The 26,207-nt window shown below is 37.7% G+C and overlaps 1 protein-coding gene across 7 annotated transcripts in view; it reads left to right on the top strand.

Moving 5' to 3' along the window:
* Positions 1–26,207, top strand: part of dgkh (diacylglycerol kinase, eta) — a 69,537-nt gene that overhangs the window by 13,480 nt on the left and 29,850 nt on the right. For 4 of the 7 annotated variants that reach the window (XM_043248608.1, XM_043248605.1, XM_043248606.1 and 1 more), the window contains 5 exons: positions 4,716–4,826; positions 5,207–5,353; positions 7,845–7,925; positions 19,531–19,635; positions 20,300–20,432. In XM_043248608.1, coding sequence (XP_043104543.1) covers positions 4,716–4,826; positions 5,207–5,353; positions 7,845–7,925; positions 19,531–19,635; positions 20,300–20,432 — 577 coding nt within the window. Of the gene's footprint in view, positions 1–4,715; positions 4,827–5,206; positions 5,354–7,844; positions 7,926–11,063; positions 11,474–19,530; positions 19,636–20,299; positions 20,433–26,207 lie in introns of those variants that run through there. The other 3 variants (XM_043248610.1, XM_043248607.1, XM_043248609.1) reach the window with 2 other exon arrangements.

The following is a 26,207-nucleotide window of genomic DNA, read 5'->3' as shown; positions in this document are numbered from 1 at the left end:
TAAAGCTGAAATTAAATATAAATAGTTTCTTAAGCTATATATATATATATATATATATATATATATATATATATATATATATATATATATATATATATATATATATATAGCTTAAGAAACTATTTATATTTAATATATATATAAAATCAATGAATGACTGAATCTAAAACGGGAATAAATAAATATAAGTGAATAACAAATTTAAAACAAAAATATTTTCAAACAAAACTTTACAAGAAAAAAATTTAATAAAAAGACAGTAATAAACATTAAACTTAAAAATGAAAACGGAAAAAAATAATTTCACAATATTAATACTAAAGTAGTATATAAGTAATATTAAAATAACACTGTCCAAAATGGCCCAAATAGAAATTAAAACAGGTCTTGAAAAAGTTTATTTATGTTTCTCATACTACACTGTGTGTGTGTGTGTGTGTGTGTGTGTGTGTGTGTGTGTTGTTTGGTTTATATATTCTGGTGGTGACTTAGACTTAGACGTGAATACACACAGACTCATGGGAACTTGGTGTGTGTATGTGTGTGTGTGTGTGTGTGTGTGGTTCAAAGACTGTAGACATGTGCCAGAGTGCACTGAGGCTGGATATCCTCACTCACAGGATGTCCGTCTGTTATATCACTCACTGTGAAGAAACGCTGGTGGTGTCCTCTCAGAAGAGAAGCAGCCATCATTGTTTGAGCTTCTGCTGTGTGTGTGTGTGTGTGTGTGTGTGATGTTGAGAGAGGTGTGGGTGTACAGTGTACTGCAGTGGGGTTAGTCATGTATGTCTGGCACTGAGCCGTTCTCCCTCTTACAGTTTCGTGAAGAAACTGTAAGAGGGATCTATTAATAGATCACTTCTTATCCCACTTGGCAACAGGAAGGGAACTGAAGACAAGAAAAAGGAACTATACTGGCCAAAAAGACACAAACAAAAGAGGAACATTAAAGCATTAACCTTTTCATTTACTTATGCAGAACAGACACCCAACACTTTACCGTGCAAACATTTGGGGTTGGTATGAGTTTAGAAACGTTTTTGAAAGAAATCTTGTACGCTGAGCAAATCTGCATTTATTCGATAACAAACAAATACAGCAAATATTGAGAAATATCATTACAACTTAAAATAACTGTTTTCTGGATAAATATGTTATAAAATTTAATTTATTCCTGGGATCAAGGCAGTCTTCAGTGTCTTCAGAAATCATTTTAATATACTGATTTATTATCAGTGCTGGAAACTGTTCCACTGCTTAATATTTTTTTGGAACCTGTTATATTTTCTTTAGGATTCAAGAACTTTTCAGCAAACTGATTTTCTTTTTTATTGTGAATAACTTTAGAAATATCTAAAGAATGTTTTGTACACTTTAAAGATACACTCTCAGAAATAAAGGTCACTGAGCCAGTACCTTTCAAAAGGTACATGTTTGTACCTGAAGAGCCCATTTTGTATGTTATAGTCTCTTATATAACCTCAATACAGATGCTGTATCAGTTGCGTCTGACATGGGTTTTTTTTTCACAGACACTCAAAACTTCAAAATCCAAAGTTTCTCCGTTATAACAATAACTATGTAACGTAGTCAGAAATGTAATCGTTCTAACATTCACACATATGTTAGCAACATATAAAAATAAAATGTTACCAAAAAAAGTAAAAAATAAATAAATTATAAAAACAAATCTCCATAGTTTCACCACTGTAACTCTTGTGTTATGCCTGAGAACTGTTTATTAAACAGACTGAATGAACTGTTAAACATTTAGTATATTAATCTGATTAATGTACCAATTAAATGGCATTTAAACAGTTTCACACCCCACCTTCACTGCAAGGGATCAACATGGCACGACAAAACAAGTACACTCCCGTTTTTTTTTTTCTTTCTCTCAGTCGATAATGTTCGTTAATTATAATAGGAACTCTATAGGTTTCAATGCCACTCACACGCAGTGCAGACATGACATAACTTCAGGGGGAAGTGAGTTTTCCTCTGTTTCACCAACAGTCAGAGCGTCATTTACCGTCCATTTACCGTTAAATGTCACGCAGGTATATTTGGTAAAGGCAGAGCGAGTTGAGTGTTTTGTAGCCAAGCAGAGGGGGTGTTTTAACAGCGACGTCGTGTCACTGAGTGCGCTGGCGGATGGATTCTCTGTTTAAGTTGACACAGCTGTGCACCAGGATGTCAGATCGAACCCTGCGTCTCTGTTTGTAATTCTCCCCTCAGAGAGCATATTTCCTCTGCTAAAAATAGCCGTCCTCCCATATATGCCTGTGGATTTGTGTTTGTTTTTTTTTTCTTCTTCCATGTTCCTGCTATATTTGTAGATGAATGGACAGGAAGGAGCGTGACCGCTCGCAGGTCTGTGGCCCTTGTTTATAGTCGGTTGGGGCTGGGATGATGTGAAATGACATTGTAGTCAAGGCGACCGGCTGACAGGATGACCCTCGGCGTTGGCCCCCATCTCTCTCGCCCCGCCATGTCAAAGGCCTCCGGCCCTCGCAGGGGCCAAACTGCATGCGCTGCCTTTGAAAACTGAATCGGGTTGTCTGGAGTGTCACTTTCACAGGAGACTATGCAAAATTGATGATCGTGAGGAAAGTTTGGCTTGGGAGGTTTAAAGTTAACCTTACGCTCTTCAAAATAAAGGTTTTTCAGTTTGTCGAAGGAAAAGATGCTGAAGGCCCTTCATGGAACCAAAGATGCCAGTGTATAAACGCCAGTATTTCATGGTCGTAAAAAAAAGTGTGTGAATATTTGAACAGACAATAGGTGAAAGAAAGAACAGAACAGCTACTTTTAAAGAAAATAGGCTCTGTTTACACTAATCTATTTTTCTAGTCAGGGGGATACGTTCTACTTTTCTTGTCTGTGTTTCAGAAACTATCTCTGCCCACACTATAAAATGGAAAACGCATGTCACATGACCATTCATGCAGGTACAGCCATATGTAAATATAGATATGATGTCTAGTTGATTGCTACAAAATGGCGGACTACGTGCTTGGAGCTGTCAAAGGGGCGAAAGTGGGCAGCCATGCCATCGTTTTGTTTTTGTTTACACTGAAACGCAACCCTGTCATTTTTGGGATCTGCAGCATTTTTAATAGTCTCTGTTTTCAAGGGTCGAAAATAACGGAGTAGGCCTAGTTTAAGCGACAGGTATAACTGTAGCAAAGTTTTACGCATTTTGAAACAAAACCGTATTAGTCTAAATACGGATTAGTCTAGGATTTTTAAAAATGACCTTTTATGCTTTAAGTAATTGTAAACATCCTGAAAAGTTTGGGAAGGAGTCAACTCTAAATCATTGAAACAAGTCATTTTTAAAACAAATCCCAAGCCGTGTCATGTCAAGTCAGCGTGAAGCATTAGGTTGGTCTTTTCGCATTGGTCTAAATGAAAATGCAAATTCCTTCTTTGCCACTAGGTGCCACTTTTGAGCGGTAAAAATAGCGGTTTCCGTGGTAACAATGTAAACAAAGCAGCATTGTTCTCACAAACTCTGCTTTATCACGATGCACTGCAGATCAGCGTCACACAAAGGAGGGGTTTGGAAAAAATAATTGTTGAGTGAATCGTTTGGGAGTCCTTGAGCAACTAAGGCTCCCAAAACTCCCAAAACCAAAATATGAGCCTTTCATTAGCCATAACAGGGGCACTTTTAAGGTTTTGTGCAGAGGAAGGGTTTTATGGATGTTAAAGATTTCAGGATCGAGATCTTTTGCCTTTCCTTTTGTGGCTTCCGTGAGTTCACGCTTGCCAAGGGGACGGTGGCACTGTGCGGGACAGGATCTTTTGAGTAATGGGCTTCCTTTCTTGTGTGCCTTTTGCCTTGTCTTTCCCCTCCCAAGCATGAAACTGGTGTTGAAGCGCACTTGATCTTGGCAAGGCTTCCTGTTCCTTCCTCTGGCAGGGCAGACCCTCACTGTGCACATGTCCCCGTGGACGTCCAGAGCTGATATCGAGTTTCAAATTCTGCTTCCTTTACGCTTATGTTAAGTCTCACGTGCCCCCTCTTTGTTTGGTACGTTATAACATTGTTTACATAGCTGGGATATAATTGGATGGCGTGTATGCAGGAACAGCTCATATTTAAGGTTATAATTTAGCTTGCTTGACTAGCTAGTTGGACAGAAGATTATTTTATTGCCCTGTCTGTTTCATGTCACTCAGCTCTGGTACGAATATATTCACAGGAAATGGCAAAAAAGAAGAAAGCTTTTCCATCTGACAGAGGAACGTGCCTTTGATTCGTCCGAGTCACTGAAATATTCACACTGCTTTTACACTTTTCTCCACAGACTTTGATTATTTTCCCAAACCTGAAGCTAGTAAAGCACATAAATATTGGGTCAGGTAGACCCAAATCCCTAAATATAATTGGGTTGAACCATTTTTAGCTCTTTGTTTTGGTTTTGAATGAAATGTAAGGCCAGAAAAGTACTTTTCCAAATAGTCCTTTTCTCATAAGTGTAAAGCAGAAAACTACAATTGATTTTAACAATGTTACATGTTAGCATGTTGCTACGCTAACACAAACAAATATTGGGTCAAATACTCCCATATTTCCAACTACTGGTCAGATTATACGTCTTAGTTCTGGAACAATAAAGCATGTACAGAGTTAACCTGTTCATCACTACTAGTGATTTTGTGCTGTATGCAAATGCTTAAACGGTTCTTCCTCTCTCTTTCTGCAGACGAGCGTGAAGGAAGGGCTGCTTCTGAAACAGACAAGCTCGTTCCAGCGCTGGAAAAAGCGCTATTTCAAATTGCGGGGACGGACACTCTACTATGCCAAGGACGCCAAGGTGAGTTATTCTTTCATTATATCCTCATATATCCTGATGCTGCACCCTCACTACACTGTAAAAAATTTGCTTGCTGCCTTAAAAAGCATACGTTTCTAATTTTATTTAATTACTGATGAAGAAAAGCCTTTTTTTTTATAACGATGCTAACATTTTTTACAGTGTAAAGTAAGCCCTCTACGATAAGCCCCCTGTAAGCCCTACAGACTGAACTCAGGTAAGGGGGTGAAAAAACCCTGCTTGACCATGGTTCCTCCCAGGACCTGAGTTACTGGGCATGCCTGTGCTGAGAGGGGCTGCACATGGGCACCTGCATAGCACCTTCTGCCATGCCTTTAACGTCACTGTGTGTGTGTGTGTGTGTGGTTGCACTGTGGCAGGCCGGGGGTGTTTTGGCCCGCTGGCAGTATCGGGTCTCTCGTAGCCGTGTGTGTTGGAGGGTGCTTTCCGTCTGCTGGACCGGTGCCCGCCGTCCGCCGCCCGCTCTTGGCGCCAGTGGATCGGAGGAAGGCTTGGTGGCGATTCGGGTCAGCAACAGCAGCGGCCCACTCTTTATCTTACTAGCCTTCATCAATGACATTGCTGACCGCCCATCACCCTGCTGGCATTGTTCGGGATGCCCGTTCTCCTCATGGGACAACCGAAGCGGCATCACGTCATTTCCGCGTCTGCTTGTGTGTTTAAGCATCGGAAGAGGACAGTCCCGGAGACGTGCCTTGTATGTCATTGTCCGTGTCTGAGGGGAGATGTTTCACCCACGAGTTTGTTCGCCTCCATTCGTCTGTTCTCTGCCCATCATATGGTTAATACGGATGGCATTCAGGCGTTGCGTCTGATCTGAATCACGAGAGAAAGAGTGGATTTAGTCAAAAAAGTAAAAAAAGTCGGCAGTTCATAGCTATGCAGCTGCTGTTATGCAAGCTAGCACTTCCTGCATAGCTCCTGAATGACATGGAGTGGCACTAGCGCATGGCGGCAGAGAGCTGGGAGTTACGACACAGACCTCACAGGCAGAAACGAGGTGGCGAGGGGGTTTTGTTTGCATTGGCATGGCACCGGGGTCTGTGACAGACTCATGCAGTAGAGCGGCCAAGCCTACACATCATAAATAGGATGTCACGCTGTTTACTCTGCCTGAGTATACAACCATCATTTACTCAAATATCTGCCAATCAGCTCTCAAAACACTGAGCCTTCTCTGATCGAAACTAAAACTTGATGGAAAGGTCTCAGGAAGCCTGGAAATACTTATTTTATCCTACAAATGCGTATTGTTGGAGTTCATACATGCAACTGATTATACACAGGGCTGGGGGTGTGATACATTGCGTTGCTTTTTATTATGGCCAGGTAAAAAATGGTTTATTAATAAATGTCTGCTTATGCAGTACAAAAACATTGAGATGATATGATACGAGTGAAATGATACGAGCCTGAGCACGAAAGAACCTTCAGTATCCAATAATTTGATCTTTTTAACATACAACTTTATGTACAACTTCCCTAAAAAGTAGTATTTATTTACTGTATTTATGAATTCAATAAAAACAGCTGGTACATACAAAAACATACATTATTTATTCTATCTTCGTTAATGTTGGTTAATAAAAATAAAGTTGTTCATTGTTCATGTTAGCTCACGGTGCATTAACTAATGTTAACACACACAACTTTTGATTTTAATAATGAATTAGTTGATATTAATATTAGCTAATATTAAGACATGCTGTAGAAGTATGCTCAGTCTTTGATTTGTTAACTCATTTAGTTGAATAGTGAACCTTATTGTAAAGGGTTATCAAAAAAACTTTACCTTTTTTCGATAAAGATTATGTACATTTCAAGAAAAAAATCAGGATCAATAAGAAAAAAGAAAGAAAGGAAAAATAAATTAATAGTTCAACATAGGCTTATTTAATCAATCAAAGTTAATCAAATGAATGTCAGTTTTAAAAGTCGGGGTTTTTTTTATAGTAAATTAATAAATTTATTTAGCAAAGATGCATTAAATTCATCAAAAGTGATGGCGACTAAAGCATTTATAACATTACAAATGATTTATCCTTCCAATAAATTGCTCTGTTTAACTTTCTGTTCACCAAAGTTTCCTGAAAAAATGCATCACTGTTTGAAATGTTTTTGAAAACCAAATCAGAATTATTTCTGAAGGATCATGTGACACTGGACTGAAAATTCAGCTTTGCATCACAAAAATAAATTACATTTAAAACTGTAATAAAATGTTATATTCATTTGACATTTATTTAATATTATAATATTATTTCACAATATTACGGTTTTGCTCTATTTTTTTCAATCGAATAAATACAGCTTTGGTAAACTGTTTAAAAAATGGTTTAAATGTTTTTATTTGTTGTTGACCCATTCACTATTTTAACTATTTTTTGCGTGTGGCTCAACAAATCAGAATTTAGGCCAAAGTGGGTTTTTTTTGCACATAATAATAAAATCTTTTAAGCTAAATAATCGTTGGGTTTGCATCCATCAAAAAACAAAACATCGAATCAGATGAAGTGCCTTCATTATCTAAAAAACAGCCGATAAAAATACATTTCCATGTTGATATACACCATTTCCGTCACATAAATGACTCCTAATATTATAATATGTAATAATATGTTTGCTCATACTCCCCAGCCCTAATTATCGCTGCAGAAAATGACATTGTTTCGACGAATGTTTAGTTTCTGAGATGCTGGCTCTCACTGAAGGCGGTGTGTGGTGTTATTATTATCATCTCAGGCCTTCGGTTCCTGCTCTCTGCGCCGATGGAGGAGGTCATAACACACCCAGCTGTCTGCGATCCATCTTAAACTCATACAGCACACACGCATGCTAGTGCATAGGATAAGCAGTAACTCAATAAGCTCATTTCCATGTCATTTCAGCAGAACGGTATTCAGCGTCAGTGTGCATAAGATTTCAGTTGACGAGCGGAAGCTGAATCTGTCGCCTTACCGTGCCGTTTACCGCCCTTCTCCTGTTTCTCCTCCACAGTCTCTCATTTTCGACGAGGTGGATCTTTCAGATGCCAGTGTTGCCGAATCAAGCACGAAGAATGTCAACAACAGTTTCACGGTAAGCAGCCATTTCCATGCTTTATGTCAACACGGGTGGATATCCACGAAAGACCACAAATAGGCAGGACATTAGATGCGTGATAATGACTATTAGTCGGCCGGATACTACAGAATCATGCCGTTCTCATAGCAACAAGTCAGTCAATTCTACAAACGTCCGGGTGAAGTGTCAGTTTTTGCTTGACAGGGTGTTACACGGTGTTTGTCCATTCACTGATAACACTACTTTAATAGAAAGCAAAACTATTTAGTTCGGTCGGATAACGGATCCTGTAATTATTAAGGTTTCACTTATCGTGTGAATAGAGTGGGAATGATGCTGGAGCATTTGGTGTCAAAGCAAACTGCAAAGTTGAAAATATAATATAGATTAGTTTTTGGTAACACCTTTTTATGAAGCCTATATTTATAATACATTTTAAGGGTACTCTCAAGGCATTATAATGAATGCATAATGCATTATTAATAACTTTATAATATGTTGTATCATCCCATGAATATTCATAAGAACTGTTTTAAAGGGTAAAGGGTTTTAATATTTGTTTTTTAGAGTATGATCATTTATAACACACAATGAACACGATTACAATGGATTATGTAGTATATATATATGTATATATAATATATTTAATGAATAATGCATAATTATAATGCATCTTACTTATGCTACGTTACTTAAAGCAGACATATACCACTTTGAAGTAATAATAATAACAATACTATTTTTTTTTCAAACAGCCATAAGATAATATTTTAGATCAGCAGAATGTGTAATATGACCCATTTTATTTAATGATATCAGTTTTGATGATACCCTTTAGACAGCTGTCAAGATATGATATAGTCCATTATAAATGAAGTAGATTTAATATGGTGTTTAATGTGTGTTATAATCACAAATATGTAAATATTATAACGTATTATAATACTTTTTATGATTATAAGACATTATAAGGTTTTTTATAATACATTATGCAGTCTGTTTCTTAAATAATATATGTGCATAATATGTATATTTATTATAAAAAACACAAACACATATATTATTATTATATTTTTATATATATATATATATTATTATATATATATATATATAAAGTATATTTTTAAAAATATGTAAATATATTTACATGTATATATTTATATTCATATAATTGATATATAAATATAATTAATATATGAACATAACATATTGTATTATATTATATTATTTTATCACACAAAAGGATGTTTCTAATACAACATCTGAGGGAGTGACAGTGAATTTGATATCCTTCTCTCTTTTGACTGCTAAACATTTCTTTCTTTCTTTCGTTTTTGGAAACATGTTTGTACATGAGCGCAATCCATGTCAGGATTTTTCCTTTGCTATTCCTATGCTCAAAAATATTTTTTTGCAGTCCTCCGTTTACCGTTATAGACTTACAACGGCTTAAGCTTCAGAGAACCCGGAAAAGTCTATTATTAGACAGTCATTGAAAGTGAGCTACTTATTTTCTGAACTGTGAAACATGCAACTGTTGCCTCAGGGTCGTACTGTCGTTCTTTTCCGCGGTGTAGTTGTGTGTTAGCGAGCGAGTAAACGAGTGTCGAGATCAAACGGGCCGAGGAGCAGCGACTGTGGTCGTATCCTTCTAAAAACTGCAGGCCGGTTCCCCAGGCACGGCTATAAAAAGAAACAACGGAGGACCAAGAAAGCTCGGAGGAGAGCGAGGGGTTATTCTTAGCAGCAGAGATGTTATTGCTCCACCGAGCATGTTTTGGATGATTTGATCGCTGGCATATTGTTTAACAGTGGGCCGCGTGTGTAACGCACACGCTCTGAGGTAGATGCTACGCTCCGCCTGCTCCAACAAACAGAAAAAAGAAATCACCCAATACCAAGAAAAACAACAGATGCTCATTATATATATATGTATATGTATATATATATGTATGTGTGTGTGTATACTGTATGTAGCATAGCTTGATCATTTTGACATTTTGAGTTAGTATTAAGGAGATTTTTGCTTGCAGACATCTTATACAATATGTTGAGCACAAAGAAATTGTGAGAGACTTAAAATAGCTTCAGTGCTTTTAAATTCTGAGTCTTCAGAATGTCATTTTCCATATGTTTGCATGTGCGGATTTGACACAAAACGTGTTCAGAATTGAAAAAAATCATAATAGGTTAACATTTGCATGAACACACAGGGATCTTAGGTCAGTTTTTTCCTTTGACGCACTTAAACCAAAAATATGTAGGATTTCCCTTTGAAACTATTTTCACTCTAGTAAATCATCCAGTACGTTTCAGAAATAGTTCAACTTAAAAAGAATAAAACAATATTTATTTTTCTAGGTAAAAATTTCATTTGGATTTTATAACAAACAAAAAATAATAGTGTCGTTTAAATGGTCCTGCTAGAGTCAAAAACGTATATTAATTTGATTTTATATTTTTAATATTTAATTTTGTTCATTTATTTTTTGAAAGTGTTTTCCATGTGCTTTCTAGAAGTGTGCATCTAGTCTCTATTAATTATTCTAACTCATTTTTTTATTAAAAATAACTAATATTCTTTTTAGTTGTATTTAAGTTTGTCACACTATATTATATTATATAGTGTTATATAATATTATATTATTGAATTTCATTAGAAGAAATAAAAACAGTTGCAAGTGAAACGGTTATTGACCAAGAAAGGGTATAACATATCAAATTAATATGGACAGCATAGCTTGGATCATTTGTTACTGGCATAATTTGATAGAAAATATTGGACAAATCTGAGTTTGTGGCATTGCTGAGAGATGCCTGGGATTTATCCCCCAGAGAATAACCTGAACAGCAGCAGACACCAGCTAAAGTCTCCATTTGCACTTCATCTCAATGCACTCTTGGAGAAATTATCGAGACAAAATAGATTTCCCTTGCAATTTTCTTTTCTACCGAAGGCACCTTGGGCTCCATTTTTTGCTGTATTTTTCTCAGTGTAGCAACCTACTGCTTCGTAGTCGTGCTGTGTTTTTTTTATGTTGCTAAAAATAGCTCACAGCACTGTGTGTTTCTGAGAGAGAGAGAGAGAGAGAGAGAGAGAGAGATCTGTCTGCAGAACAAAAGGAAATCCTCGGAGTGATGTCACTCACAAACACCTCCCGGTGAAGGGCTGCAGTCAAAAGCGGAGGGGGAGTGAAAGTACAGCGAGCGATGAGGGATGATGGGAAGAGGTGAGCGCTAGCCTGCTCTCCTCTGCTCGACTCGGCCAGCGGTCCGGAGGGAGCTGTAATGGAGAACAGGGTACAGCCTAAACACACGCGACGTCTTAAAACGGCTACTTAGCATGCAGGAATTGTTCTTTATCCGTCCGTTCGCCCTCGTGTGTTTGGCCATGTGGAAGCGCTCCGTGTGGCGGCGCATGTGACATTGCATGTGTCTCCGGTGGGCTGTTCCTTGAGCGGCGGAGGGTTCTGCAGTGGTTGGGGAGGGCGAGAGCGACCCGGAGAAACCAGCTTTAACAAACACACTCTCAGGCATCAGCTCACGACTACAGAAGAGCGCTGGTGAGTGCACACACACACACATGCATGAATGCTGTAACGCCGTCGCTTGACATCTGGGTTCTGCTCCCTGCCGGAATGGAAAGTTGTCAGTGGATTGTGGTTGAGCTCAGTGTGAGACGTTGCTTGGGTTTCTGAGCGTGTGAGAACACAGCCCGGACGCTGCACCTTGAGGTACACGTGAGCGAGGCAAAGCTTCCAGCAGCAAGTGCTTTTCCTCGCCAGCTTTCGAGAACGACATTTCATTATCCTTAGTTGGCACCGGCTAGAGCTTTTAAGGGTCTGCATGCAAATGGATTTGTCATTTTGTATTTATGCTGCTAAGTTTTAACGGCACGGACCGACGCGTCTCGTAACGGAATGGGGGGAGACTTAGAACGGCTTCAGTGCAGAGTTCAGTTAACGTCATTGTCTGTGTGTTTGCAGTGTGCGTACTGCAGAATTTTTAGAATCACTTATATTTCTAAACATAAAAAAGTAAGTCTGTGTCTTAGGTCCATGTTTAATCAACTTTTTTCTTTTAGTGAAAACAAATAATGTCGAGTTTTTTTTTTCACTCTAGTGAATTTCACAAATAATTAAACTCAAAAACTTGAAGTAGAAAGACTAAAAATTTAATTTTCATGCACAACATACATTTTTCCCACTGGAATTTTTAATAAAAAAAATTATTATTTTTATAGTGTGTTTTAAAGACCCTGCTAGTGTATAAAAGTTCTATTCATTTAATTTAATATATTTTTTATATTCAATTTTTAAATACTTTTTATGCATGTACATTCTAGAAGGGGTCGTTTAGTCTCTGTCCATTGTGCTATATGGTCTTTAAAATGATTTATACATGCCTAATAATTAAAATAGTGTTTACAAAGTTCTAAATGAAATTTATTTCGTCACACCTAGCTGTTTTAAAAGGACAAAGTCAGTACTGTCAGTATAATTTCGACAGTCCTTCGTAAAGAGTTAAATCATATTTGAGACACCTTATCTGTGATGTTCTGACTAATGTAGCTTATTTAATGATGAATGATCTTATATAGTCAGGTACGGGAACAATGCTAATGAAACCTGCATAATAAAATCAGATTGATGTTGGAAATATTATTACAAAATGACTTTGTTGATATGGCCCTAATGATGTTTCGCAGAAAAAAAAATGGACCTGACACACCTGAGACTAAAGTCCATAAATAGAGCAAGCTAGATCTAATGAAATAATAATCAATTTTGTCCAGAGGGAATCCGCTTGCTCTCTAATGTAAAATAATGTAGACTTAAAGGGGTACGCAGAAGGAGTGCTTTAATTAAATGAAGTATCTCTTTCCTGTGGTATGAAAACACTGTGTGGACCAGCGCAAACTGACGGAGGTTATGCTTTCTGTGTGGACTGTACTTAACAATGATGGAGCAGGTGCTTTATACGTGTAACGGACCAGACAGATAAATATTACTGTTTTCCATTATTTATGGTAGATTACTTAACTTTACCGTATATACACGAAAGCATCTTATGCTCACCTAGGCTTACAAAAATGCAGTAAAAAAAATAGTAATATTGTGAAAAAAAAAAAAAAAAAAATATATATATATATATATATATATATATATATATATTATTTGAAAGGATTGCTGTCTGTATTGATAGTGTCCATATTATGGGTAATGAATTTGCATTGAGGAGTCCCCAAAAACAGGTTGACTTACATGAAAGATAATAATATGGATTTATTATAATATAGTATATTTTACTTTATTTGGTCAATGACTCCCAAACGATTCTTTTTACGAATCATTTTTCCAAAGCCCTCCTCTGGGTGACGCTAATCTGCTGTGATTGGTTGATCGGTCTCATTTTAATCTCATCATGCCCGTAATGTCTGATGTCATGTTGACATCGGGACTCGTTTCGACTCGTTTCAGTGATTCAGAGTCTTTCTTTTGAGAGACAATAACTTTATACACGGGGCACTTTCAGATTTAAAACCTGGCGGGATGTGTTACACACTGCATGTAAGATCGTTTTCAAAAACCCGTAAGGGCACTTTAAAATGACATTCATTCCTGTGATATCAAAGCTGAATTTTTAGCGTCATTATTCCAGTCTTTGGTGTCATGTGACCTTCAAAACAAATTTCATATGCTGATTTGCTGCTTAATATTATTATCAATGTTAAAAACAGGTGTACTACTTTATGTATTAATGGAAAACAGAATGAATGAAAATGTTTACAAGAACAGCATTCTTTTGAAATGCTGAAAAAAAACAATATTATTCTAGGAGGCTTTTCAGAGGAGGATAGTTGTTTATTGCACCAAGAACAATTAGCTGACATTGATATCTCTTTCCATCAAATCCAGTGCTGTTTTATCCCAGAGCTTCAATGAAGGTTTAATCCATCAACTCTAGATTGTTCTATAGCGTCATTGATTAGGTCAGACTCAGTCCTGTGTTAAATAAAGCAGCATTGGTCTCACGCGGATGCTCTCTTAGAAGTCTCAGCGTCTCTGCTGCGGTGACTGCCCTTTCCTGAGTATTGAACTGGAACAGCTTCACTTTCCCCAGACAACAATCAGCTCCCTCAGTCAATGAGGACTATCTCATTGGTCTAAAAGCCTTTCTCTACCTCACTTCCTTTTTAAGTGCCACTTCTTTGACCAGTTTCTACCAAAATGGTGCCGGTTCTCAATTTGGTGGTTTTGCTGGTTCCTCGACATGCATTTCCATTAACTGTCAGTTACTATTCACTTGGCCACAAGCATCAACATTTCTGCAGAGTAGCAGTGTGCAAATGACTTATTTTCAAAAAATAAATAGTTGGGGGGTGGCTGAACAACTAGTCAAAACACTTTTAACTGAAACTCCATGTAATTAGGCCCTTTTCAGGTTGGTTTCTGATTCCCGATCCCAGACTGGCAAGATTCATAGTGGTGTTTTTGTATAAAGCACATGATCAAAAACATGGAGTTGTAGTGCACAGAACATTGAAGGGGTCTCGAAATTTGTTTAAACCACAATACAACCATCAAATGTTACAAAATTTCACCATTTGACTATTTAAATAGTATTATACTATATATGTGCATATAGTATAATATAGGCCTATTCGTTTTAATGCCATATAATAATTAATAATTATATATATATATATATATATATATATATATATATATATATATATATATATATATATATATATAAGAACAAGTAATTTTAAAATGATCAAAAAACTACACATAGAAATAAAAATAGTAATAGAAAATAGATTACATACATTGTGAATTCATGAATTTGTTGAAAATACAAAGAAGAAAATAATGATAAAAGAAAAAGAAAAAAATCAGGGCATGAAAGTATTTCTCGATAACTATATATATAGAAATAAAACAAAAATAGATATCAGTTTAATTGTAAATAGATGAATTTGGTAAGAATTGTAAGTCGTTAAAAAATATGAAAGAAAATAATAATATAAAAACAAATCAGGGTATGATAGTGTTTCCCCATAATTAGACACACAGAAATAAAAACAAATAGACGTAAAATAAATTGTAAATAGATTAATTTATTAAATATTTAAAAAATATATAGGGCATGATAGTCTTTCCCCATAAATAGATGAATTAGATAATTTGTTAAGAATTTTGCAGTTTTTTTTTTTATTTCAGTGTTATTTTAGTATCATTAAGATGTTATACAATTTATTATTTTTTTATATGTAATTTAGTTGAATAATTCTGTTACATTTTTGTAACTTTTTGTAATGTCAATATAGTTTTAATTTTGGCTTCACTTCAAGTAACAGTTTTAGTTAACTGTAATAACCCTGAACTATGGCAGTTGACATGCAATTTTAATTTTTTTACCCACATGTAATGTCAATTTGCTATTGTTAAATTGCTTTATGCAGCAATGCAATTCTCTAAAACGATCTCACTTATCAGCATCTCAGTGGTTGGATGACTAGTTGACCAGTCGACGATCGTGAGCCGTTCCAATAAGGCCCAGAACCGGTTTCAGACACCTGGTCGCTGTAAAGGAGTAAAATCTTTTTCTAGTTTTGTCTAAACTCCATTTGAATGTAATCACAAGAGAAATCACTCAGTGAAGTTGCCGTGTCCTCGGCGCGAGCGCTTGAAGAGGCTTTTAGAGTAAATGGCTGGCAGAGATGAGCTGGGAGTTGCCCGTGTATGATTGTGCAAGGGAGAAAGATGAATGCTAATGTGATTACTGCATCATGGCTGGGCATGAAATTTGATAGGTATGTTTTTTGGCACCAAAAAAAAAATCAAATAGCTCTATAAGTAATGAAATAACACGCTTGGAAAATTCCAGCGGCTCTTTCCGCAGCTGACAGCGCAGCCTGGACAGTGTGACTTCTTTTATTTGTTTTTGTAGAAGATACGCAGCCTCTCATGCTTGTGGTTTAGATCTGCAGTATCTATGGTGAACATATAAATAAACATGAAGCTGTGCGATGCTACGCCGCAGCTCTCGGACTGAACTGCCCTTCACAGCTCCGCTCTGTGCTGCTAAACATGCCTCGCAGAGCACTTGTCATTTACAAGCTAGTAAAGGACAACTAAACCCTTACATAGCAGCTGCGAGGTGCAGTGGCACAGGGCGGTATTTACGAAGGAGGCTTCCGAGATTCCGGTGTCTTCCTGTAGAAGAGGCTGCTCAGATGATTGGAGGGCTGCCAGAGACTCTCTGTGCTTCAAATGACCTTATCTGGTTGGACAAAAGAGTCACCTTAAAGGAGGATATTTCATTAAATCCTGACGACTGATAGAAATGAAACTGCAAAGCTGCTTCTTATTAAGTATTTATGCAGCGTGGGCTGCCATTTCCATTTAGCCTATAATTTGAGTGCAAGTTAACCTCTACTGAGCATTTGTGGTGAAACGTTTATTGAGATTAATGAATTTATTTGTTGTAATATGCATTTTAAAAAGCAAAAAAAATGTATTTTTGTGGCATTCAGTCAAATTTCAGGGTGATGCAATTGTAACAAAGAAGCTTAATTGAAAAAAAGTCATGTGGTGCGACCAGCAGTATCCAAAAAACATGCAAAAAAAGAGGAAGAAATTGTAAAGAAGACCTCTTCAATAAGTAAAAATGTTAATAGTTTAAGATTCTGATTAATTCTATTAATTCTGTTATATGTCATGTGGCACGACATCCCGAAACCATATGAATTTCTTGTATTTATGAGTGAGTAATTCACAATATTTGTTAGAATGAATAGTTTGAAAAGTCTATGCAATATCTTATCTCTAAAATAATAATTGATGTTTACGCATGTATTAAAATAAATAATAATGCAATTTATTTTGATTTGATTTCATAGTTACTCCACATGACATATTAGTATGTCATGACTTTTTTATTATGTGTTTTAATTATTTTATAGTTACACCACATGACATACTAGTATGCCATGACTATTTTATTATGTGTTTTGATTCATATTTTCACTTTTTTTGAATCAAGGGTTTTTTGTGATTGACCTGAAGCTAGACTTACAGTAAAATAATATTATTATTTTGCAGCACACTATCAGACACTTTACAAGACTTACAAAAACTCAAATGCATTTACTGGCTCCATAGACTGTCCATTAGCATAACTGTAAAATGTTCAATCAAAAACAAACGGATAGAGACTTTTGAGCCCAGACCACTTTTTTAAATATGCACTGCTAATGCCTTTTGACTTTGTTGTCAAATGGTAAAGGAAGTCATACTGAAGCGGAGACAGAAGTTGCTAATGAGATTGTGGATTGTAGGGGGCTGGGGGTTTGAGAACACTCCGATCCAACGGGACTAAACAAACAACAAGAATTAACAAGCCATGGATGAAGCTACTGTATCTTCACCCGCCTATCAAACGGCAAACGTAATGAGCTACAGCGCTGACATCCACATTACTCTGTTGCGTGTGTAATTCTCTCTCAGCACCTCTGCCGCTGTTAGTAGATATCTTCAGCGCATTCCCCTGTAATCCTCTCATGCGGCAGCTACAGCCACTGTGTTTTTCTCATAGGGGGATTGTATGCTGTTGTGTAACAGCGATAGCTGTGTTTATTTGGTAACCACACCTCTGAAAACTGTAGTCGGCAGCTAGGCAAAACCTAATTAGAGAAGATTCATTCCCTACCGTGCCAGATGGTTATGCCTGGTTTTTCAAAAATGAGTGAGGCAACTTATGGTTGAGGCATTTATAACAGGAACAGATGGGTTTTATCTGTCGCATCCTCGCGAGCTTATTATCGTAGCCAGGAATACAAGGTTCTTTTACAGCTCTTTATAATTAGCCGTGAACGCCGACACTTGTGCTAAACTAGGAACTGTGATGACAGCTCATTGTAGATATGAAGAATAGTAGTTTCTAAGACTCAAGTTTGTGAGACTAAAATATAATGCAAGTGGAGATTGGAAAGCATATCTAAAAAATGGCTCAGATTGGTTCAGACTATATCATCAAAAGTCAGAGGTTTCAATGTGAACTTTTTCTATTAAATTTTACAAGCGAATCATGCCAGCAATCAACACTAATCATATTTTTTTTTACTCAAAATTGTCTATTTTAGTTCATTTTTTTGGAGGTAAACTTGATACTTAAAGGGGTAGTTTACCTAAAAACGAAAATTTGTATGACGTAAGCTGTGTCATGCCGGCTCAAAACAAGTACAAAACAAGTTTTGTTGTTACTGTGGCAACCAGGAACCTGACCCTCCGTACGTTTTTATATTTACTTATATTAAAAAGGTTTTAATACAGTCAATCTTTTTTTTACCCCGTTTTAACATGGATTTCTATGGAAACCGGTTGTAGTTCCCAGGCAAGACGGCGGATAGCTGCGGCTGCGCATAATATAAGCGTTTTGATTGGTCAGATCGCCTGTCAATCAAGCCCTTTGCTAACAGGCAGTTAAGATGAAACCTGAGCAATTTTGTCTTTACTGTCAATTGTAATTACTATTTCGTAACTTCATGAAATTAAAGCTGAACCACTGATGTCACATGGGCTATTATAAAGATTTGAACGTGTCAGTTGTGTTGCTGCATATGCAGGGTCAGAAAACTCTCGTATTTCATCAAAAATCTTACGTGTTTGGGATGACACGAAGGTGACAGAATTTTCATTTTTGGGTGAGCTAAAACAATCAAGCACATTTGAGCATCTGCTTATCACATACATGGAACTCTATGTTGATTTGGAATAATTTTATGGTGCATTAATTACATTTTTGGGGCTTGAAAGCTTGGTGGAACGGAGGGACAGAAATCTTTCAGGTTTTGTTAAAAATATCTTCATTTGAAGATGAAATTCAACAAAAGACTTAAAGGTAAGTAATGAAGGAAATGATGACAGAATTTTCTTTTTCAGAATTGTCACACAGAACTTAGTAGCCAGGCCTATCGAGCTATAAAAGAGCGGAAATCAAATCAAAACATTTTATCCACAGATAACTGCCCACCAAATGCTATATTTCGCATCTATTTTGAACATTTGTACAACATTATAAATCAAAAAATATATATTTTGACCTTTTTATGAAATGATAAATCGATTCATGCAGGAACCTGCGCGGTTGTTTCGTTGCAGGTGGTAAGCTGTAATTCCCTAAAGACTGTATCACCTGCTCCGCCACGCGCTTTGCAGTGAAAACAGTTGTCGTGCTGCCACGCGCCGCCAGCATGTGGAGATGTTAAGGGTGGTGTTATCAATAAATTATAGAGATATTAAAAGCGCAGGGGTTGACTCGCACGGAGGCTGCCCCTGTTATGAAACAGGCTTTTAGCATTTTCTCGGGCTCTCCGCCTGTCAGCCTAAATCTCGCTCAAGCATCCGAAACGAGTCGAGAGGAAAAGACCTGAGGGGTGGAGGTGGCCGTTAAAGAGGAGACGAGAAGGAAGGAGAGGGGTGGGGTGGGGGGGCTTGTCCCAAGCCTCGTCTTAAAGCGCGGGAAGGGGGAGATCTCATTGTCAGTCGCAGTCAGTCAGGCAGGAGGGTGAGACGCTCCACTCTCATCTCCCCGGATCTCTGTCTCCTTGTAGGTAATTACACCGTTCCGAAGGCTTATCCTGTGCGCCGAGAACAGGAAAGAAATGGAGGACTGGATCAGCTCGCTGAAATCGGTTCAGTCCAGAGAGCATTACGAGGTAAGAGTTGCATCTCGAACTGTCGTTGTTTTTCAAAACACACTTCTAAGACGCATGCCTTTGAACTGTTTTCAGTCAAGTCCTATGCATTTCTTACGGTTAAATCTTCTTTCGTATAGATATCGTGCTGTTTCAAATTGTTCTGGAAACAGGAATTTCGCTCTGTTTGTTCTCGCTAATTTGCAGACTCTAATTGTGCATGTCTGCATGTGGTGCTTTTTCACATTTGACACCAGCAAATGAAAGCGCGGACTGCAGCGCCGAGTGTTGACTGTACGCTCACTTTCATATGAGATGAATATGGTTATGTAAGACTCTCAGCCCCCGTGTTCTGCAATACCACACCCAGAACTCCAGCGCTCTGCTGGCACCCCTGACTGGGGGCACCGTCCTCTCGACTCAACAGAATTAACATTCAACATGCATCAAACCGAAAACTGGCCTCTTAAATCACTGTCCTGTTGCGTTAGGGTGCTGCAGGTAGATGCCCGTGCCGGTGTGGTGTTGCGGGCAGGAGGGTCGCGTGTCGTACACCTGCGGCTGTTAAATGCGTGCCAGTCTGTGTGATGCATGCGTGTGTGTGAAAAATGTAGCCTTTGTTTTAAGGGCTCTGAAAAAGTCTTATCCTGGCGCTGCCAATTTGTCTTAACTTCTCCTTTGCTAGACGGCACAGTTTAATGTGGAACATTTCTCAGGGATGCACAACTGGTATGCCTGCTCCCACGCTCGCCCCACCTTCTGTAACGTCTGTCGGGACAGCCTCTCAGGGGTCACTTCTCATGGCCTCTCTTGTGAAGGTAGGTGTCTGTTCATCTCTCTCAGCCTCTCAAACCCGTGTGCCGGATAATCCCTCTTTAATTATGAAGCTGCTCCGCTCAGCTCAGCTCGACCAAAGGTGTCGTTTTTTTCATCAGAGTTGGTCAAGGGTGGTCAGGGCTGCATTAGAGTGGGTTGCACTGGTCAGAGCTACTAATTGAGGTGGGGGAAAGCAATGCAATAATAAATCGATACACTGACACCGGGTATCTGTCTTTTATTTGTTTATAATTTGCACTTCAAGGATATGATGTGTTTGCTTTTTATATTAAACTGCGCATCAATCAGATAAAAACAGCAGATATAAAAATCCTTTTCAAACAGGTATCCTGAACGCTCCACCTGTCCGCTGCAGAACCACTTAAAGGGAACTTCAAACACCAATCACAGCCTATTGTGCTTCAGTAATTGGACATATTTTTTGAGGGAAATAGGATATTCAGCGATGATTAGAATGGGCTTGTAGAATGAGATTGGATTTTATCTATCTGGAATTTTTTTCTCTTATAAAGGGGGAATGGAAAGGAAAGATTGAATAGACGGACTGGAGGAGAATGACTGAAAAGTCTGGTTAATTTCAGTAGTTAGATCCTACTGTTAGATGCTACACCATACATGTATGTGAGCAATTTTTTTAGCTGATGGTAGTTGAAAAGCAACTATGCATTAAAAAAAAAACTAACAATATTATATTATATTATATTACTATTAACTAAAAGAAAAACAAAACAATTTAGTTAAATCAACCCCCCCACACACACATATATGTATTAAATGGCAAAAAAATGCAAGCTTGTAACTCAGATTGGTTCAGACTATGGAAACTATAGAAACTAAAACTTTAAAGAAAGTCAAACTGAAAATATACAAATAAGATCTAATTCATAATATTAAAAAAGCTTACTATAAGATACTATAAGAATACCAGGTACAACTACAATTATTAGTAAACAATATAATCATACATAAAAGAGTAATTCTAGGAATGTGAATAAAAGTCTGTAAAGTAAAATAAAATAAAAGTTGAGAAATGGTGACCAATTACTGCACCTAAAATATATAATTTGCCATGTACAAGCATGGATATGTTGTTTATTTTACAGCTTTTTTTGTTTGTTTGTTTGCATATAAAGTCTAGTTGTTGAAGTTTGCAGCTATCTTTGAGTTATGTGTAGAATCACCTCAAAGTACATGCTGGCAGGTTAAAACACTCACTAAAAATACATCCAGGATCATGCATTATGCATGCTAATGGTGTGACATCATGTGGAAAGAGAGTGCTAATTACTTTCAGAGATATGCAGATGGTGCTCATTAAACTCTGCTGACTGTCATTGGCTCACACATAGCAGGAAATAAAAATAGTAAGCCTCTCACTCACTCCTCAGTTTTAATTCAAGTGAAATTCAAGTGAAACTCACACTGCTTTGTGGATAATACAAGCCTCGTCATCACCATCATCCTAATGTTTCCTAATGTTGATTTTCCACCAAAACATCAAGACGCCATTTAGTGCAACAGTTTTCTAGGGTCACGTTGCATTAGGCAAAAGTGGATTTGTGTGGTTCTGCGTGTGGTCGCAGCGCTTCAGAGAGTGATAATTAAGGAGCACTTTCCAGTGCTGTTGTCACGGCGTTTGCGTTTCCAACAAGCAGGCTTACTCCTGAGTATTAATTACTGTATGTGTTACTGTGGAAAGATGATCTCATTTCTCTCAACAAACCTCTCATTACCATCTTCAAACCCGAGAGCCGCTTGTGTTGACGTGGAAATTGCTTTTGTTTCAGCTGTTCGCACAAAATGGCATTAGAGTGGACTACTGAGTGAACAAGAAAGATTATTTACAAAACTGATGATCACGGTCCTGGATGCTGATTGTAGCATTCTATCTGTGCTAAAGTATAGCTACAGTAACAGTCATGGCTATGACTTAATGCATCTCATAAATAAAGCAACGTTTAAATGTTTCCCTAATGTTTTTTATTAAATAGTAACTGTCTTTTAAAACCAATAAGGCCATGTTAGACTTTGAAAATATTCAGCTTTTAATAAAATCTTTACTAATTATTCTTCTGATAAAATCAGACAAAAAACTTTTCTCAATATACAGTATAGCAAGCATGCATTATTTCTTAATCATATCAACTTATTAACGTCCAGCATGGAATTCATTGGAAATTAGTTCTTTTTTTTTTTTAAATGTACATAATCTTGATTTTGTAGTAAAGATCAATACGTAAGGTTTAGGGTTGTGTCGGAATCAAGACTGAAATCTAAAGAGGGTTGAGTCTGAGTCAAAACCAACATCTAAATAGAGTTGAATACAAGTCAAGACTGATAATTCAACAGGATTGAGTCAGAATCAAAACTGAGACCGGAAGAGGGTCAAAACTGAGACATAAACAGATTTGAATATGAGTCAAGACCACGACCTGAACAGGGTTGAGTCAGAATCATGACAGAAACCTAAACATAGTTGGACATGTGTCAGGACCAAGACCTTAACAGGGCTGAGTCGGAATCAAGAATGAGACCTAAAGAGGCCTGAGTCAAAACAGAGACCTAAACAGAGATGAAGACAAGTCAAGACTGATACCTGAAGAGGGTTGAATACATGTCAAGAACGAAACTCAGAATTGAGTCCAGATCAAGGTAGAGACCAAAAAAGAGTTGAGTCAATATTGAGAAGTAGGTAGAGTCAGAGTCCAAATGCTTTTGAGTAAACCAAGACCCTGAAAATAAGATTGCATCAGTACTACAGCTCTAAAATGGTTGCACATAATCTCTTTGGCCAAGCAAGACACCAGAATTTAACTATGAAGCAGGATCACAAAGCCAGACTTCAGTGGTCAGCTGGTCAGCAGCGTAAGTTTGATTTGCTGGTGTCCCAACAAATCTTCTTGATTAGCTTCGCCAGACAGTTTTTACCAGTTTGGTCCAGCGTGGTAATTCATTCAGGTCTACCCTGGTCCTTTCAGCAGGGTTCACCAAGTTGAGAGACTTGAAGTTTAGAACAATCATTGCTGCTTATATTTCACTTCGATTTCCTGCAGCAGCCAATCAATAAGGATTGATGTGAGACATGGGCCCCAACAAAAGAGGCAAACTCGATATTTCTCACTCTCTAATTTGACAGAGACATCCTGTCCATTAGCAGCGCATCGTAAACAGTCTTACGTTCACTCAGCATTACTGAATTGTCTGTAAATGGTTTGCTAACAGCCCTGAAAATGACATTAGAGTGATTTATTGGAGATTTGTTTTCAGAGCCATGCGAAACGGTCTGAGTGTAGACCAGCTCTGATTACAAGATGAGAACAGAGCCCAAGTGAGATGAAGCGCTCTCTGATTAGCGTTATGATTCTCTGAAGAGGACACGCACTCTCTTGTCTCATCTCAATAGATGAGTATCCTCATTTATTATTGAGAAATGGCATTGCAGGAAGTAGAAATTCTCAGCGTCGGACATACAATGAGCGCTGGGCTTCCTTTCCCGTAAACAGCCCATGCAGTATCCACTCCGGTGCCGGAATACACCAGGGAGGAAACACTTTCTGTGGCGACTATGTGGCATCCCAGCGGGCAGGGGCTAAATGCGCCTCTACGCTGGCGTGATTAGCCGTGTCACCACAAATCTGTGTAATCCTGCAGGACATTAGAAGCCCCGGCAGCATATGGAGGCGTAATGCGCTCAGACACTGAGATGGGCTGATTTAACTGGATTTCGAGGCTTTTTTTTAAGGTCTGATTCTTGGACTGTGGGCGCCAGTCGGCCCTGCGTGGACAGAACAGCTCGGACCCTGAATGTACAGGATGCTTTGTGGTTCTCTTATAGAGACATCTGCGCTGATTGCTGCATCTGTGTCGGGAAACGGCTGAATTTACATTTTAAGTTCATAGGAATGGAGGTGGCCACGATAATGTGCTGAAGCGTACATTATGGAGGAGGAAGACAGCCAGCCAATCAATCAGCCACTTAATTCTCTTTCTGGAAACGACCAGATGAACATTGCTAACTTGATTAGACTTGCAATGCAATTTAATAGAGGAAATCAACAAAGAACTGTCGGCCATTAGCTTATTGGACCTCACCCACACCGCTGGTGAGGACAAAAGCAGCGCCTGTGTGGTTTAGAGGTTGAGTGAGCCGAAAGTTTATGGAATTTTGAAGAAATCAATACATAATGCAAAATGCTTTGTCATGACGGATAGAAAAATAAGAGAACTGGTCTATCATTTGCCTACTTTAGAAAGCCTCCTAGAGTAACGAATGCTAATAGAGAATAGAATAGAATAGAGAATAGAATAGAACTTAGAATAGATTCATAGTAGATTTGTAGATTCTTTTAAAAATGTGAAAATACTAATGCATATGTTATTGCCAATGCTACACAATACATTTAACTGGCTTACCTGGTGTAATTAAAGAAATTCTTATCGAAAATACAAATTGTATAAATATTAATTATTATTAGTATTCAACTACTTATTAGTTACTTATTAGCATGCATATTACTAGAATATTAGTAATTTTTTTGTGCTAATTAAGCACGTTAATGCATTATTCTGCAATATAGTACCTACCTTACTAACTATTAATAAGCAGCAAATTAAGAATTTGTTAGTTAACAAGTGTTACCTATTCTTAATTGAAAATTGAGTTTTGCATCACATGAATGAATTACATATAGAAAATATATTGCAATAGACAACGGTTATTTTAAAGGAACACTGACTTACTTTTTTTGAACTTCCCCAGACTTAAATGTTGAGTTTTATCTGGGTTTTTTATCCATTCAATTGATCTCCTGGTCTGGCGATAGAATATTTATATCATTGAATCTGATTAGACAATGAAAGTCAGAATTGTTTTTCAACCATCTCATTAGAATTATTAAAAAAAAAAATGAAACAGACCAAAAATGAGAATTTAAAATATTTTGTTTTTCTCACTTCAAACGCTTCCTGTAACTGTCAATGAGACTTCTGCACCTCTCAGCAGGTATTTTGGCCCACTCCTTTTGAGCAAACTGCTCCAGTTGTGTCCGGTTTGAAGGGTGCCTTTTCCAGACTGCATGTTTCAGCTCCTTCCAAAGATGCTCAATAGGATTGAGGTCAGGGCTCATAGAAGGCCACTTTACAATAGTCCAATTTTTTCCTCTTAGCCATTCTTGGGTGTTTTTAGCGTGTGTGTTTTGGGTCATTGTCCTGTTGCAAGACCCATGACCTGCGACTGAGACCAAGCTTTCTGACACTGGCTAGTACATTTTCTCTCTAGAATTCCTTGATAGTCTTGAGATTTCATTGTACCCTGCACAGATTCAAGACAATTTGTGCAGCAAAGCAGCCCCAGAACATAACAGAGCCTCCTCCATGTTTCACAGTTGTTCTTTTCTTGATATGCTTCATTTTTTAGTCTGTGAACATACAGCTGATGTGCCAGATTAAAAACTTCGATTTTTGTCTCATCTGAGCTTTGTGGCTTGTCAACATGTAGTTTGGCATATTCCAGTCTTGCTTTTTATGATCAGTTTTCAACAATGGTGTCCTCCTTGGTCGTCTCCCATGTAGTCCACTTTGGCTCAAACAACGACGGATGGTGCGATCTGACACTGATGTTCCTTGAGCATGAAGTTCACCTTGAATCTCTTTAGAAGTCTTTCTAGGCTCTTTTTGTTACCATTCGGATTATCCGTCTCTTAGATTTGTCATCAATTTTCCTCCTGCGCGCCACGTCCAGGAGGTTGGCTACAGTC

Source organism: Puntigrus tetrazona, chromosome 9 (assembly GCF_018831695.1).
Source record: "Puntigrus tetrazona isolate hp1 chromosome 9, ASM1883169v1, whole genome shotgun sequence".
Classification (NCBI taxonomy): Eukaryota; Metazoa; Chordata; class Actinopteri; order Cypriniformes; family Cyprinidae; genus Puntigrus; species Puntigrus tetrazona.
Note: the sequence above shows the minus strand (reverse complement) of the source record. Positions and strands in the feature narration are given on the sequence as shown.